This window comes from Peromyscus eremicus, chromosome 8b (genome assembly GCF_949786415.1).
Source record: "Peromyscus eremicus chromosome 8b, PerEre_H2_v1, whole genome shotgun sequence".
In the NCBI taxonomy this organism is placed as follows: Eukaryota; Metazoa; Chordata; class Mammalia; order Rodentia; family Cricetidae; genus Peromyscus; species Peromyscus eremicus.
Genome location: NC_081424.1, coordinates 25,621,306 through 25,638,240, shown reverse-complemented (window position 1 = coordinate 25,638,240; position 16,935 = coordinate 25,621,306). Strand labels below are relative to the sequence as shown.

The 16,935-nt window shown below is 41.5% G+C and overlaps 1 protein-coding gene across 1 annotated transcript in view; it reads right to left on the bottom strand.

Annotated features, from left to right (window-relative positions):
* Rnf217 (ring finger protein 217) overlaps positions 1-16,935 on the bottom strand; it is a 118,303-nt gene that overhangs the window by 23,533 nt on the left and 77,835 nt on the right. Inside the window, exons 5-6 of the mRNA XM_059272975.1 lie at positions 15,912-16,145; positions 1,007-1,171 (exon numbers count right to left, since the gene is read on the bottom strand). Coding sequence (XP_059128958.1) covers positions 1,007-1,171; positions 15,912-16,145 — 399 coding nt within the window. The remainder of the gene's footprint in view (positions 1-1,006; positions 1,172-15,911; positions 16,146-16,935) is intronic.

The window sequence follows — 16,935 nt, the reverse complement described above, 5'->3', positions numbered from 1 at the left end:
AACATGACATGCTCACTAATACATAAATTCATAAAATACTTTTACTACAATTTGGATTCACCATTATTAATTTTAAATTCTTTTCTAATAATTGAAATTCTATTTACCTAGTTCTAGGTCTCAAGGAAGCAACTGCAAAATTATCCTTAAAGAAAATTGGGCCCAGTATGGCTACCCAAAGTAAATTTGTTCAAATATAGAAGCCACACACAAAGACTTACACACACACACACACACACACACACACACACACACACACTTTCTAAAGTAAACCTTAAAATAAAAATGTCAGACTCCAACAGATGCGTATCATGTAGCGTTCAGTCTCATATTTTCGAATTAGAATGACTTGCTGACCTCTGTAGAGGTCATCTTCCTTGGCTATTGCAGAGATAGTTTTCAATATCTAGGTTCCAGCTCAGAGGTGTGCTAACTCTTGAAGACATGAATGGTTGTCCAGAGAAAAATGGAAAAACAGGCCTCAAATCACCATTTCCTGATATTAGCACTAGCCTTGTCCTCAAACAGATTTACAAAAAGACAACGGTGGTCAACATTGTAAAGCAGTGACAGGCGTGTAAAGCAGTGACAGGCAACGGCAGCAGCAGAAGAGCAGAGGACTAGGGGACTCAGTTTGCTCCAGGTACAAGGCCTGCAGTTATCCATGGCAAGTGAAATGAACTTTTCTATTGTTTTACAACGGCATCTACTTGCTCACGTATCTTAATGTGTAATCGAAAAATAAGGATTTCTGCGTTTTAGACCAATATTTGTTAGTAGCGTTCTTAAAGTCTGAATTATCATGCTAATGACAACAATAGACACTATGTGCACACACATGTTCCATCTGACATGCAACATAATTAGTCTTGAGAAATGAAACAGCAAAGCCTTCTTCACACCTGAGCAGGCAATGATGAATACGTTACACTTCCAAACTGTGAATATTGCTCAGTTACATGTGGGTGTCGTTTTTCCTTTCCTGTCCTGCTAGGGGTTATCTCACCTTGCACTTTGGACACTTCTGGGCATTTCTCTGCCCATGCTCAATTTCGCTGGCCCAGTGACGCAATAACTTGTCTCCTTTTTTGTACTCCTTGCAGTTCACACCTTCATGCCAAGGAGCGTGGCACTTAAAACACCAGATGAATTGGCAAGTGGGACACTGGATCTGTGCGAGAAAAAACAGTATTAGTACCTATGAGATACACGAATGTTTTCTCTTGTTGTGATAAAACACCATGACCCAAAGCAGCCTGGGGAGGAAAGGGTTATTTGGCTTACACATCTCAATCACAGTCCATCCTAAAGGGACATCAGGGCAGGAAGGAGCCTGGCAGCAGGAACTGAAGGGGAGGACACAGAGGAACACTGCTTACTGGCTTGCTCCCCATGGATTGCTCAGTCTGCTCTCTTATAGAACCCAGGACCACCTACCTAGGGGTAGACTTCCCACATCCATCATTATTCAAGAAAATGCCCTACGGAGCAATTTTCTCAGTTGAATTTTCTTCTTCCCAGATGACCTAAGCCTGTGTGGAGTTGGCAAACAATTAACCAGCATGGTGTCTAAAAGGATAAGAATGTCAATGCTTTGGAAAATTAGCTGAGAGGTTATTATTTGAAATACTTTCTCTAAGAACAAACCAGACCAAATCTTGGTAAAATATGAATAATCTGTTACCGAAAGAGGAAAAGACTATTTGGACAAGGATAGTTTATTGTTTAGAGACTACTCAGGCATTCATTAAATATGTGAGACATTTTGAAAAGCAATTTATTTTTATTAAAATCTCCCATATTGAAGCACAAAGTAAATCTTGAAGGCACCAGATCCAAACACTTTGACTGCTCATCAATTCATGTGTCCTTTGAGCCAGCTTCGCAGTCATTTCCATTGCTTTCTTTTCTTTTTTTTTAATTAATAAAATTTATTTATTCTGTGGTTTTCATATTATGTATGTTCATCCTATTCATTCCCTGTTCCTTTTGCATCTGCCCTCTGACTCCGTATCCCTTCCCCCAAATAAAACAAAATTCTAGAGAAAAAAAATGAGAAAATTAAAAAAAAAGGGGGGAGGGAGAGAGGAATTAAAAATCTCATCATGGAAGCTGCAGTGCAACCCAACAAGTCACACCGCATATTCCTTGGTCCATACATCTTTACTTGCAAGTGTTCATTGCAAAGAATCATTGGTCTGGTTCTAGGCCCTTGGTCTCCACTACATGTTTGATGCTGGGCCCCTGCTAGGGCTCCTCCTGGACATCCCACTGGCACCCTGTGTTGTGGAGATCCTGCAGCTTTGGGTCTGTAGGTCATATCCCTTCACATGCTCCAGCAGATCATAGATAGGGTGGATGTTGGGGCAGGCCAAGCCATAACCCTGGTTCTGGGCCTGGAAGCTGCTGTAGGGTTGGCCCACCAGATGGGAAATGGGGACAGCTGTCCCATGCTCACAGTTTCAGAGGTGGCTCATCCATACCCCTGCTAAAGGGCTGGATCTGTTGTGCTGTTCTGGTAGGGTGCAGGGCCTGCTCTCCCAAGTGTTGTAGCTGTTGGGAATCATACATAGCTCTCCCAGGCTGGAAAGATGGATCAGTGGTTAAGAGCACTGGCTGTTCTTCCAGAGGTCCTGAGTTCAATTCCCAGCAACCACATGGTAGTTCACAATCATCTATAGTGGGATCTGATTCCCTCTTACGGCATGAAGTTGTACATGCAGATAAAGCACTCGTATACATAAAATAAATAAAAAATCCATTGCTTTTCTTACCAAAGGCTAGATTTACTTTACAGGTGCTTCCTCAAAGGGAAAGCACACTGGCAATGCCACACTGCTGCATCAGCAGTGACCACTGAGAATCCTGTTAGAAAGGTATCAGTGTGCTGATCCTGCTGGTGACACATAAGAAGCCATTGAAAGCAGCCTTCTTCGGGAATATGAATTTATGGAATACGCTCACTGAAATTACCTGTCTTCTACTCAACATGGGAGATATCTCTTATGCCTTTCTTTGTTTTGAATGGTAGTGAAGTGTTACATTTGCACATAGTATTCTTCATTCAAACGCCTCACCGTGAATGATCTTATAACTAAGACCTCTCTTACTCTTTGGCTTCTGAACACTGCATCACAGCAGCTGGACTGAATTTACTGACATCCTGAGAACGACAAACTGTAGCTAATACTACCACTTACATTTTTGGCTACAGATGCTTTTTTAACAGTGCGGCCACTGTGCACATTAACTAAGAAGCAGTTACAATCACGGTTCTTTTGCTTATAAGTCAAAAGACTCTAGTTCCCACTCATGTCAAGAGTTAAAAACTCTGGGCATGCGGCACACCCTTTTAGTGCTGGCACTTGGGAGAAAGACTGGAGGCTACCCTGAGCTATAGAGAGAGACTAGGTCTCAAAAAAAAGGAAAGCAGGGATAAATCATATTTTGTCTATGCAAATACGAAGTAATAAAATTTTGCTTTCAATTTTATATAAAAATGTCAACTGTAAAATAAAATTACTTAATTTCAAAATTCTGTTAAATAGTAATAATGCATCCTATTTTTCTTATTCTCAAAATAATGCTACAAAAGGCCTTCATAAGTATACAGAACAGATGATGACAGATATTAAGTAACCCACCCAAAGTAACATAGCATATAGGTATTAAGAAAGTACTAGAGCCTAAATTTGTCTGGCTACATGGCCAGCATACTCTTTACTGAATCAAAACACCTGATCACACTCGGTGGCATTCCTTCATAAGTGAAAACTTAAAATTCTGACTCAAAAGTCACCATGGTTATACCAATCAACTACACACCATTTTACAGGATTCCCAATCTCCTAATATAAATAGGGAGACTCCTTAGTTTGGGGGCAAGGGAAGGTTACTACTATTCAGTGGTTAAAAAAAATACATTTGCCTTTTCTGTATACTAAAATTAAAATTAGTCCTTTTAAAAATAACAAAAGGGAGTTTATTAGATTGGCTTATACACTATGGGCTGGGTACACCAACAATAAGTGTCTATACATTAAGCTTGTTTTGTTTTGTCTTTTAAAGAGAGGGTTTCATGTAACTGAGTTAGCTTCCAACTGACTATATAACAAAGGATGATCTTTCCCTCTTGATCTTCCACCTCCATCTCCCAAGTGCTGGAATTCCCTTCACCACGCTGGACTAAGTAAGTAATTTTTAAGGTAAGAATAATGAGTTGACGTGGGTAAGCTTCAGAAAATAAAGCAAGAGAAACTATTTTTCCTCTTAGGTCATTCAACAATGCAGAATAGATACCATTATTATAAACGGGGGTGGGGGGGTGGGGGGTGGGGGTTTCCTTTTGCATACAAATGGGAGACATGAACGGAAAAGAAGTGAAGAACACATCTTCCCATCACTCATCTCGCAGATGTCAGAAAGCTTGAGTACTTAATTCAATCAAGCTTGAGTACTTAATTCAATCGTCTCCTATTAGACAGTATTCACAAGTCTAAATCATCAAACTCCAGCCATCATTAGATGAAAAATTGTAAGGCCCTTTTCGAAGTAACTAAAACAAGCCTGAGGATCTGAGTTCAATCCACAGAACCCCTATTTAACAAAAGCCAGGCATGGAGGTTGTTCATGCTTGTAACTGTAGCTCTGGGGAGTTGGAGACAGGTATATCCAGGGCTAAGTGGCTAGCCAGCATAGCCTAAATCAGTAAGGTTGAGTACAGGGTCAAGTAAAGACTCTGTCTCAAAAAATTAAAAACACAAGGTGGATGGTGCCTGAGGTTGAACTATGCACATATTCGTTCTCTCTCTCTCTCTCTCTCCTTCCCCTGCAGGGTCTTAAATTAGATTTAGATTATACTTATTAGTGATTAGAAGAAGTAATACAAAGTTACTTTGAGAATCACTTCATGAAGGTGGGATATTACAACAGCTCAAGGATCCATGTGGCCAAAAGTTGAACTATCATCACATCTACAGATTTTTAACAGTGATAATTAGAAATATGTGATTATCTTAAGGTACCATAATGAAGGAGCCTGGTACCTGGTGTCACAACAAAAGAATGTGGTGCCCAACAGAAAGTGAGTCCTACTACTAATTCTTATCAACACAGATGTAGAGACAAACTGAGACGCCCATTATAAAGCAAGATCTGAAGTAACTAGGAATAACAAAAACTCACACTCAACTGCTTACCATACTTTGAACTAAAATAATAAACAATAATAGCAACTTTGGTATTCAGAGAGGATACCCAGATTGTTACAGTACTGGCTTTTGTCTGAAGACGCCATGCCTTATTTATTATGCTCTTAACCATATTCAAAATTGGCCTTATGCACAGACATCAACAATGCAACTTCCTCCACTCCCGTGTTCAGTTACTGCTCTCAGGAAATGCCAGTTCACAACCACAGGCCTACCACATGGAGACTCTGCCTTCTGAATAAAATCATCTTCACGCCGAAGAAGCACCGTACTCCCTTCTTCCCACTTGGACTGGTCTGAATGTGAGATGTGTCACCTGGTCTCCAGCGGGGGGCAGTGTTGGGGAAGGTTGTGGACACTTTAGGAGGTGAAGCCTTACTGGAGAAAGTGGGTCACTGGGGCAGTTGCTGAAGCTTTAGAGCCCTGCCCCGCTTCCTGCTTCCTGTCTACTCTTCTGCTTTCTGAGTGCAGACACAATGTGGCCCCAGATGCAAAGCTGCCCCACCTGCTCTTCTTGCCACACACTCCCCAGCAGGATGGACTGCATCCCCCCTGAACTGCAGGCCCAAACAACTCATGTTCACTGCCTCTTGTCGGGTATTCTGTGACAACAATGAGAAAGGTCAAATACTACTACTCAAAGTTAATTCGGAGAACAGCAGCTCTGGGAGCTTGTTGGAAACACAGGACTCATGAAAGCCCATCCATAATGAATCAAGAATTCACACTTTTACAAGATCCTCTTCAGGTGATTTAGAACCATGCTAAAGTTTGAAGTGGACTCATCTATGCCTTCCAACTCCATCTCTTTGACCACAGACTGTTGGACTCAGAGATTCTTCCAAATACATGTAGCTACCAGTTGACAGGGTTGACAAGGTGCCGAAGAAGTAGCTGACGTCTGCTTCGACAGCAGAGGTTACTCACTCTTCAGTGATGAGAAGCAAAATATTTCTGTTCTCCTTAGATGCAAAATGGGGATACACATGCATCCGGCCTTTACCATGGAGGCAAAGACAAGTGTGTGTGCAGATCTCTGGAGAGGAGAACTGTCACTGACTTGTGCTCTTCTTACGCTACCAGAACTGTCTGGTTGGCCCTGAGCCCTGCTTTCTTGCTTCCCACTTCCAAGGGAATGGGAGGGGCAGGAGTACTTAACAAACCTTATTTCCATGGCCTAAGAAAGATCACCTATCTGCTTCCTATAATTGAAAAGGGTCTAATTAACACAATCTGTCCATTGCCATATCCTGAGAAAGCTTCTTTTTTCAAAATGACTTCCCTATACTTCCCAACAGGATTTAGTACCTTCACCAGGAAATTTACTACGTTAGGTACGCAGACATCCAACCTCTCCGAGAGTTTACAAATTCACTAAGGGCAAAGACTGGATTCTCTAAACTAATAAGTAAAACATAGGCAATCAGTAAATTCTTTGTAAAAGGAATCCAATTAAATCCAGTAACTGATGTGGTACTACCACATCACCAGATGATGTTTACTATTTCATCTTCATGACACTTTGTCAATCATCATGATTAAGGTGCAAAGTCTTCTGCATGAATTAAGAAATAGAAAAGAACTTTACAGCATGATACCTGAAGCACATTAGTTTTCACAGGAACCTTTGTCATACTAACTCTCAGGTGATAAGACTCAGTCAAACTCAGTTGCCCTAAGCAAATGATGTTTGCCTGCAAACTCACCATGCCAAGAAAACATTCAAGACAAAGAAGCCAACATAAAGAAAATGGTAGATAATTTCCCACTAAATTTCCATATTCCTATATACAGTTCACTCATCATGCCAAGAAAACACTCAAGACAAAGAAACCAAAATAAAGAAAACTGTAGATAATTTTTCACTAATTTCCATATTCCTATATACAGTTGACTCATCACACCAAGAAAACACTCAAGATAAGTCAAACTGAAGAAAAATGTAGACAATTTTTTTTCACTAACTTTCCATATTCCTATATACAGTTTTACTTTTTAAAAACTGACTTGTGTAAATGCGTGGTGTATGTATGTGTAGGTTCATCTGGATTTCTGCGTTTGTGTGCGGAAGCCAGAGGTCAATATCTGATGTTGTCCTCTATTGCTCTTTCTCTTGTTTTTGAGACAGGGTTTCTCAGTGAACTTGGAGCTCACCAAGCTATGCTGGTAGGCCAGAGGGCTCCTGGAATCTGCCTTTCTCCAAGCCTCTCCAGTATTGGGGATTACAGATGCCACCATGCCCAAATTTTATATAGGCTTTGGAGATCTGAATGCAGGTTCTCCATATCACGTTACCAACTGAGCCAATGCCCAGCCCTGTATTTTTAAATAAATCACAAAATCACTATTTACTATGCTCAGGGTTAGACAACATTCATGCATAACTGAAGCAGTATGGGGGTAAGAGCTACTTCAGTTTTCCAGGAGGAATTTCTTTTACTAGAATATCAGGTCAAATAGATTCTCAATAAGGAAACATCGTCACCAATTCATGAGAAACAGATTTATATAGCGCCTGAGTGGCATGTAATGACCATACTGATTTTTTTTTTCCACACAGAAAAGAATGAAAATATTCTGTCTGTCAGGAACTTACTAGGAGCAGACAGACACGAAGCTGAGCAGCAATAAGATCATGTATAACTGCCAGGGTAGAAGCTTGAAGATCAAGTCATTGCCCTGGGAAAGATGTTTCAGGGAAGGCTGGAAGACAAATTCTCAGAGTGATTGTGATCTTGCACAAGGAGCATAATGTTGCTAAAACATGAGATAAGACCCTCTGTCAGGCAGTCTACCCAGAGTGCTTGATAGGGCCCTGAGAGCACACAAAGAAACAAAGTATTCTAACAATCTGAACTAAGACAGTGGCCAGCTCACCCTGAGCCTTGCTGATATATCCAATAGACAGAGTCTACAAATCTCCATAATCCTGGCATATGCACCAAGATATATAATCGTTCAGACACTCCTTATATGAATCATCAATAATTCAGCCTATGGTGTGTCCTAAAGAATCTAACCAATATAATAAATTATCAGAAAATGAGTTATAAGACTATATTTTTTAAGAATGGAAAATCCTTTTCTTTCTTTCTCGTCATTTACTTTGTTCGTTTGTTTATTTATTTATTTGTCTTGTGGAGAAGAAAATGTGAAGGTATGCAGGGGTTACAGAGGGGAGTAAATAAATCTGATATACAGCTTCAAACACCTCCAAGAGGCATTATTTGATCCTATTTAACATCTGGTCCTAAAGCCAGAGAGGCAGCAGAAGCCAGACCGTCTCATGGCGGACTTGTACAATCCTATTCTCAGAGATTTCACTGGGGTCTCTTCTAGAAGTACAGGAACCCACAGGCTTGAGTCAAGGATCTCATAACAGAGCCTGGGTGTGGTCAAATGAGCCTTGCCTGCTGGTGGCCCAGCAGAGAGGAAATCAGTCTAGAAAAGAAAAGAGAAAGCCCACAAGACTGGGAACCAAAAGGGCAGAAAACATGTGAAGAGTCACACAGGGCAGGAGAAGGTGTATCAAGATACCAAGCTTATCCAAACCTGTGACCTTGCTAACCTCCCCATAATACCAACTTTGTGGCTAATATTACATATTTCATACACAGTCACTGCACAAGACACTCACCTCAAAACTTTAAAAAAGATTTTTCATGCTGGAGGCATGTTTATCTAGGGTAGTGTATCCGAACCCACAAAGGAGGACTGCTTCCAAAGAGCTCTGTCCCCTTAGCTGGGATCACCATTTCTTATCAGCCCACCTGGAAATACTTTATAGACCTTCCCTCTAAGCTCAGAAAGCAAGGCCTAGAGAAGGGTCTGCTACATCTTGTCTAGGAACCTACTTTTTCACTGATGTATGAAAGGGAAGAACTGGAAAATTCTGCCTTGAGCTGCCTATTCCGCAGGCCAGTGTGGCCCTGCACTGAGCTTGGTCAGATGAGGGACTAAATGAGAAAAGGCTACTCTTCTTGTTCCACAACACTTTCTGACCACTGTTCACCAGCACCTGACTTGGCTCACTTACCCTTCTCCTCTGGTCAACACCAGAAATGATTCTTGGTTGTCTTTTGTTCTAAAGACTCCGGAGACAGTGTGATGACAAAAAAACAACAAAACCTGTTCCAAACACCACTGCACGTCATTTTATGCTGACTATAGGTCTGGATTGGTATTATAATTTAGGGAGTTTGTGGGGGTAGATGTAAGGAAAAAGAATCAGGTGAATTTCAATATTTGGCTGTTAGAAGTTGAAGGCAAGAAAAAAAAAACAAGGCTATTTTATGAAATCAAGAAACAAAAAAGAGCCAATTTGCCAGCCATTCCATAAAGAAAGAAAGAAAGAAATGTATTCATAAAATCTAGGCTTGCATCAGAGCTGAGCATTAGTAAAAACTTCAAGGCTAACATATGCAACACACCCTTTGTTTAGCTGGCTTCTTTAAATCTGGCTGGACAACTTCATTTTTATCTCTCTTGTGCAACAGCATCTGAGAAACTACATTTGTTTTCTGTCAGTTGCTGACATGGATGATGCATCAATCCCAAGAGAAATCAGTGTGTGTTAGGAGCTAAACTGACCTGTGATTGGCAGCTTGCTTCTCATTTGTAACCAGTCAGCTTGAAGTGATGGGGTGTGGAGGGCGGGGCGTTGTGCATATAGAAAGAAGAGCAAAGCATACGAATTTCACATTCGTGGGGAAGGCTGAAATATTTTTTACATATAGAAAGAAATTCTCTCATTTCTACTGGAAGTAAGACAAAGTACACTTTCCAACACAGACTGACTCCACAGCCTTCTGAAAGCCCTTCAGAAATTATTTTCACCACACACTGAAACAGCGTATTCGTGCAGCTTTATAGAATGATTACCCAGGGGGGCTTGTGATCATTCCAGAAGGTGCTAAAGCTGTAAGGCCGTTTCTCCAGAACATCTGAGTAGCTTTTCCTTCTACCTGATGGTGAGTCACAGCAGCATTGCGCAAATCACCACAGTTCTGCTTAACACCTGTGAGGAGTGAAGGGCTGTTGTTAGTTTTGCCTTCAGGAACCACAGAGGTGCCTTTGACATGTTCGCTGTGTTGATATGTATGACGTTCAACTCAAGCTGAGTCAGAATGAAAGGTGGCTCACTCCTAGTCTACATTTGGAAGGAGAGGGGAGCTTGGGATCGAAGGACCTCGGTAAACTACAGGAAGCTCCTTGTGATCCTCGATGGTAAGCTGTTTCTCTCTCCTTCTCTCCCTAGAAGAACAACCCTCACTTTTCTCCCCTGAAGCAATTTTTTCTTTTCATTTTTATAAGTTTGGTTACTGTGATGACTATTCTTGGTTGTCAACGTGACTACATCTGGAATTAATTAAAACCCAAGTGACTGGGTACAGCTGGAAGGGATTTTTCTTAATTAAATCATTTGAAGTGGGAAGACACACCTTTAATCTGGGCCACATCTTCTGCTGGAAGCCTATATAAAGGATGTAGAAGGAGGAAGCTCTTTGCCTGCTGGCCTCACTCTCAATCCACTGGCATTAGAGCTTACTTCTTTAAGATTCTGGCATCTACTGAAGACCATTTGAAATATCCAGTCTCGTGAACTGAACAAACACTGGATTCCCAACACACACACACACACACACACACACACACACACACACACACACACACACACTGATGGATAGATGACACAGAAGATGTAATCTATCCATCCACCTATCAGTTCTGTTCCTCTAGACTCTAGAGTCTACAGAACCCTGAATAATAAAGTTACCAATCTGTTTTCCAACCTCCTAATACTGATGACCTGTATAAATCACTTCTGACCCATAGTTCAAGGGCATCTCTCTGACATCCCACAGGGTCTTTACACTTTGTACCATTAACATAGCTCTAACTGAAGTCGTTTTCTATGTCCTACCAACCTACCCCGTTTCTCTTCTTCCAGACAGTCAGTGTCATGGCTCCTCTATTCCTACCATTCATTTCTGGCCCTATCATTGGCTCCATCTCTACTCTTTTTGACTCTATGCCCTTTCTTAATACTCAGGGCTGTTGACTTTGCTCATTATTGTCTAACAATAATGCCCATAGCGGTTTCTGGTTTGTGTTGAACATGTACGAAGTGTTAGTCATGGTGCAGGCCTTTGCATGTGTGATTTCATTCAGTTCTTATCACACTCTTAGGGCAGAGATGCTATTACTACCTCCAGTTAGAGATGTGTAAACTACACTCATGGTATGAGAGAAAGTGTGACAGGCTGAGAATATAAATCAAGTGTTCTGACCTACTTGGGCAAACTCAACATTTAAAAGCTTAATGTTTTTATTCTTTAAAGAAGCCTTTCCAATCCTTCCTCTTTTCTTCTCCTACACTCCCAGCAGTTGCCACCTATTGCAGGACATATTTATTATTATTTATTATTTACATATTGGCCCTTTATTAGTTCCCTTAGCAAGTAGACTTCATAAGCGTACTCTCAAGGTCATACGGCTACATATTAGCAGTGAATGAAGTCAGCCTGAAACAGCCTCCTAGAGACCAGTTAGAAGGCAAGGCTCTAACCAAACAACTACACAAATGTACCATAAAATCCCAAATGATAGTCTCTATGGAGAAGACCTTCAGGGGCGGGTGATGCATTTGTCTCTAGGTGTGATGTGAGTACATGTAAGCCACATTGATTTTCTCATTGTTTACTTACTTGCAGCTTGATAGGCAGTAAGTATGACATCAAGACATTAAAAGGACTATTTAGGCTAGAAATCGTATTTTTAATCAGAAACCGAAGTCAGCCTTACAGAAGAGGAATGCACACATTTTTGTCCTTACAGCATGAGTGACGGGGGAAATGATGTAAATTTTTTAATGAAAAAAAGTAAAACTGATTTGACAAGGTTGTCTCAATGTAAACTTCTCAACTCAGGAAAGCACTTACTCAATTTGATATGAATTTGATGGTATTTAGAACACAGCACACCTTATTCAAATTATGCAAACTGTTAACTGGGGGCCTAGGGGGACAAATGAGCACCCAGACTTCTGATTACTGGTGGTATCTTCTGCCTGTCCCATTATCATCTGTTTAGTACAAATATTTAACAAACTGTCTTTACAAAGAAAACTGTACAAATGAAAGGCTCAGCTATGGCATTTTAGATCTTAGCTTCATGTGAGATGCATTCACTCAGCTAGAAAATGACTGTGACATTTTAAATCAATCTTATCTTAAGTGCTTCTGACTTGATAGGCAAAAGTATAGTGCTCAAAGTAACATCTTCAAAGAAGATACTGTAACCCAATGATTCAAAAACAGTACTACTGAAATAATTAAACACAATAAAGGATTTGTTGATAGGTACAAACCTGCCTAGGAGTATAAATAATATCATAAAGAGATATTAAATTACTCAGAGACATTAGGGATTACAGGTGACCTTTTTTATTTGTTAACTTATGCCACAGTTTGACTGAGTTCTTCACTATATCAAATTGGAAGTGGATGTGGTTATTGGGATAGATGATTAAAATACATCAAAATGAAAAAAGTCCATTTGCTCACCTCAAGTATCAAGACCTTAGTGTCAGTTTACAACTCCACCCTGCAAGCATGTACGCCATGGGGCTTGCTGGAATGACCATATCAATGCCATTCTTAACTCAGTATGGAGATAATTTTGAGCATGCAAATCCGGTAGTGCTAACAATGTACAGCTTGAGTTTGGTGGTGAGAGATGCTATGTGAACATTATACTAAAGAAGAAACACTGCTTCAGGAATCATTGTAATCATGCCTCAAACTATGGACAGGATGGGACAGGGAGATTATATGTCTCTTGTCTGTCGTGATTTTCTCCTCTAGGAGAATAACCAGGGGGCAACAAACATAACCATACCCACATTCAGTGGTAGCATGGCTGTTGTTAACATCTGCACAATAGCTCTGCTTCGAGTTGTGCCGCCGTTTGGATCTGGAACGTCCTAAAAGCCCACAGATGCTGGTGAAGGTTGGGGTTGTTACCTACAGTGTTACCGGTTGGTATGAAACCTTTAGGGGTGGGGCTTAGGGGATAAAGTTAGGTCGTTATGGGTATGTCCCTGAAGAAATATTGAGGCCCAGCCCCTCCCTCCCCTTTTTACTTCCTCTGCCACTCTACATGTTCCTGCTACTCACCACAGACTCCAAGACAATGTGGACAGCCAGTCATGAACTGAAACCAAAAGGCGATCTTCCTCCTTGTAACCTGAGTGTCTCTGGCATTTTGTCTCCGTGACATAAAGCTAGTTAGCACATACTTGCTGTCTGATCTTTCTCAAACCCTGAAGATGTAAACTGCTTTATTCTGAGCAACATTTATTTTCTACTAAATTTCTGCTCTCCTCAAAGCAACTTCTCTTCTCCTGGGCCATTTGTCCCCTGCTCCTTTGTTTACCTACAGGCCAGCTGACAGTCACTGGAAGATGCCTGTTATTGGGATATATTATCCAAATACCTTTGCTTCACTCAAAACCACACATAGCTAAATAGATATGCAAGGTGATAAATTATGTTTATCCTAACATGGTTTTGATGAAACAAGACATAATATTTTATTCTTACAGCAACTGTACTGTAAATTATAGTACTTGTTGCCCATTTAGTAATAACATTACAGTTTAAATTACTCAAATTATTTTCACTTTGATTCAACTATTCATTCATGTTTTGATTATCACAAATTTGATTATCACAAAAACTGAGTAGTCTCATTTTATACATATATCTAATTCTAAAAATAATTTAGGAAAAAAATACTGTAAGTTAGGGAAAGACAAATCTTTCTAAAACTAAATATTTCTTGATAACATTCATAAAATACAACTGGAGTAGTTCCTCAAAATAACCTAAGATTACAAAGCATGACATAAAAAATAGTCTATTAAGATCCATCATCTCTGTAGAGCATTGTTTCAGTGACACAATTTCATAATCTCAAGATTGAAGGCTTTTAACCAAAGACTTTTTCCTGACAGTTATGCCTTAAAGAGACTAGAGTACCTAATGAAACCACAAATAAAATACTATAGCTGTGAGAGTTGAGCAGCCTCAAAGGCCAATTAGTCATGAAGAGACTTTGACTAACCAAGCAGGACTCTAGCTCCCCATTGCCACAGTGGAGGGGAGAAAAATACCCACTGTAAACCAGTCTCCTTGAGGCTCCAGGATGAATAATGGAGCGGCCACTGTTTCCAAGACACAGTATGTGGGCGGGAACTGTCCCTAAATGGAGAGGCTGTGATGGCGAAGAAAGACACCAGGGCATCAGCCTCGCGGCCCCATTCTGAAAGTCCCCTACTCTGCTCCTAGGAAGGTGCTACATATTGCAAGACCGTTGTTCTGGGCAGGGCTAATGCAGTCTTGTGTCCTGACAGCTGTCTAGGCTGCATCCCACAGCTCAGCCTATGGTTCCCGTTCTTGGTCTTGCCCTCTGTGGCAGCCTCTGAACGCTGCCGGTCCGATGTCTCTCGGATGCCTACAGAATTAAATCCAAACTCGTGAGCACGCTGTACAAGACTCAGCCTGACCTGCACTTACCTCTCTTCCCAGCTGCCTCTCCCTTCTTGCCTCAGCTGTTTCCAACACACCCAGCCTCAGCCTCTGGGCCCAAGCACTGACTCATGCTTTCTCTGAAATGCTTTCTTCTGACAGCCAGAACAATTCCTTCTCCATGAAGCCATTCTGACCATCCCAGCTAGTGCCTACCCAAGCTGTCCACTTACACATGCGGATTACACACGTCCCTTCTGCAACCGACTGCATCTTAAGCACCGTCCCCTCGGATGTCTGTATGGTAAATAAAGGCTTGTTCCTAGGGTGGGAGTAATGAGAGGTGTTCCAGCTTTAGGAGGCAAGGCTTAAAGGCAAGCCTTCGGATCACTGGGGCTACGCCCTTTGAAGGGGACCTTGGGGTCCCCACCTCCCCCTCCCCCAGCTCTCTTTTGCCTACAGCCACAAGATGAGTAGTAGCTTTGCTTAGCTGATTCTCCTACATATGCCCAAAATGACCAGGCTAAAGTCCCCTGGACTGTAACGTCTCAAACTGGCCAAGAGACAACACAAACCTTTTCTCTCTATAAGTTGATCGCCACAGGTATTTGTTACAGTAGCACAAAACTGGCCAACACACCTTTATGAGACTGTTTTGAGGCAGGGACAAGGTCACATTTGTTTGTCACCTAATGTGAGTAAATGTCAAGCACATATCAATCAATGTTCCGGCTTTTTGGCAAATAGTGAATGAACCGTGTTGTATACAGTTTTGCTCATTATACACAAAGGCTGAGGAAATGAAAATTGAGACCATTGAAAAGTCAAGCCCATTACTTAAAAGAAGGGGTGGCGAGGGAAGCCCTATTATTTACTTAGCACTTGGTAGCAGTGATGACTGTCACTCTTATGCTTAGCCTTCATTAGGTTATTAAAAGAATTTTCAATATGATTAAAGTCAAGAAAACTTCAGTTAAATCCTCCAAAGCAATCTCTTAGCATTGGCCTCCCCAGACTACAAGTTAGACTCACAGGCAACGTCTGCTGACCTGGGGCTCTGGATAAGGGGATAGGAGAAGGAAGCCCAACCAATGCCCACTCCCAGTTGGCCAACAATGGCTGCTCCCATCCTGTGACCTTCAACCTACCACTCTGGAGAGAGCATGCTTACTTTGTATCTGCTTTCTGATCTGGAAGGAGTGGGGATATGTCCTTTTTTCTTAAAGGTGGTGAAGTGTTTGCACTGAGGACACGGCTTAGTGCTAGCGTCAATTCGGCCAAGTTCCGAGAAGTACTTATACTTGATGGAGTCTTCGTGGGTCAGGTTGTAGACCACAGTAGTTTCCTCCAGGAACTCGAAACACTCTGTGATCGGGCATTTGATTTCTACTTGGCCAAGTTGTACCTGGGTGAGAGGACAGAAGGAAAAGGAAAAGCCCACTGGTTATTAAGGTTCTTGGGTGCTGGTTTTTGCACACAGCATTAATTATCTCATGCTTTCAAGAAAAGGTTATCGGCGTTCTTTCCAGATAGCATAACGAACGCTAGTCATTTGGAAACCGACATTGAGTACCAAAAACTAATCATGATCCGTAGGATGCTTAAGAGCTCGCTGACAACCGTGTTTGTCACAGGGCTCATTAAAGAAGCAAATGACCATTCCACTTTTTTGGAAACTGCAGGGGGAGAGAACAGGCAGGCAGCGAGCCAGCTATAAGTCGTGCGCATGACTCAGCATCCCGGGACCTGCCAACCAAAGGCATTTCAGAGATTTCTGCCCCACTGCACTGTTTCAGCCCTACGCTTTGGGTACATCTTTAAAAAGAGAAATTTTACAAAGCGTTTACGTTTAATAGCTATTAGTTTACAAAAATAATGACCCCAAATGAATGTTTTCTTTGGCCCTTCCCTGACAAGCACATAAATAGCGCTGATGTTATCACAATCTTAGAAGTCAGGAGGAAAAGAAAAACCAGCAAAGCCTGGGTTGCTGAGATGGTTCAGCAGGTGTAGGTGCTTGCCACTGAACCGAACGGTGTGAATTCGATCCCCAAGACCCAGACAGTAGAAGAGGACCAGCTTCCAAAAGTTGTCCTCCGACTCCATATGCACACTTTGGCACAAGCAAGTCCCCGGACCCACACATACACCAAATGAAGAAAGATAAAACGGCCAAAAACACATTGGTGGTATCA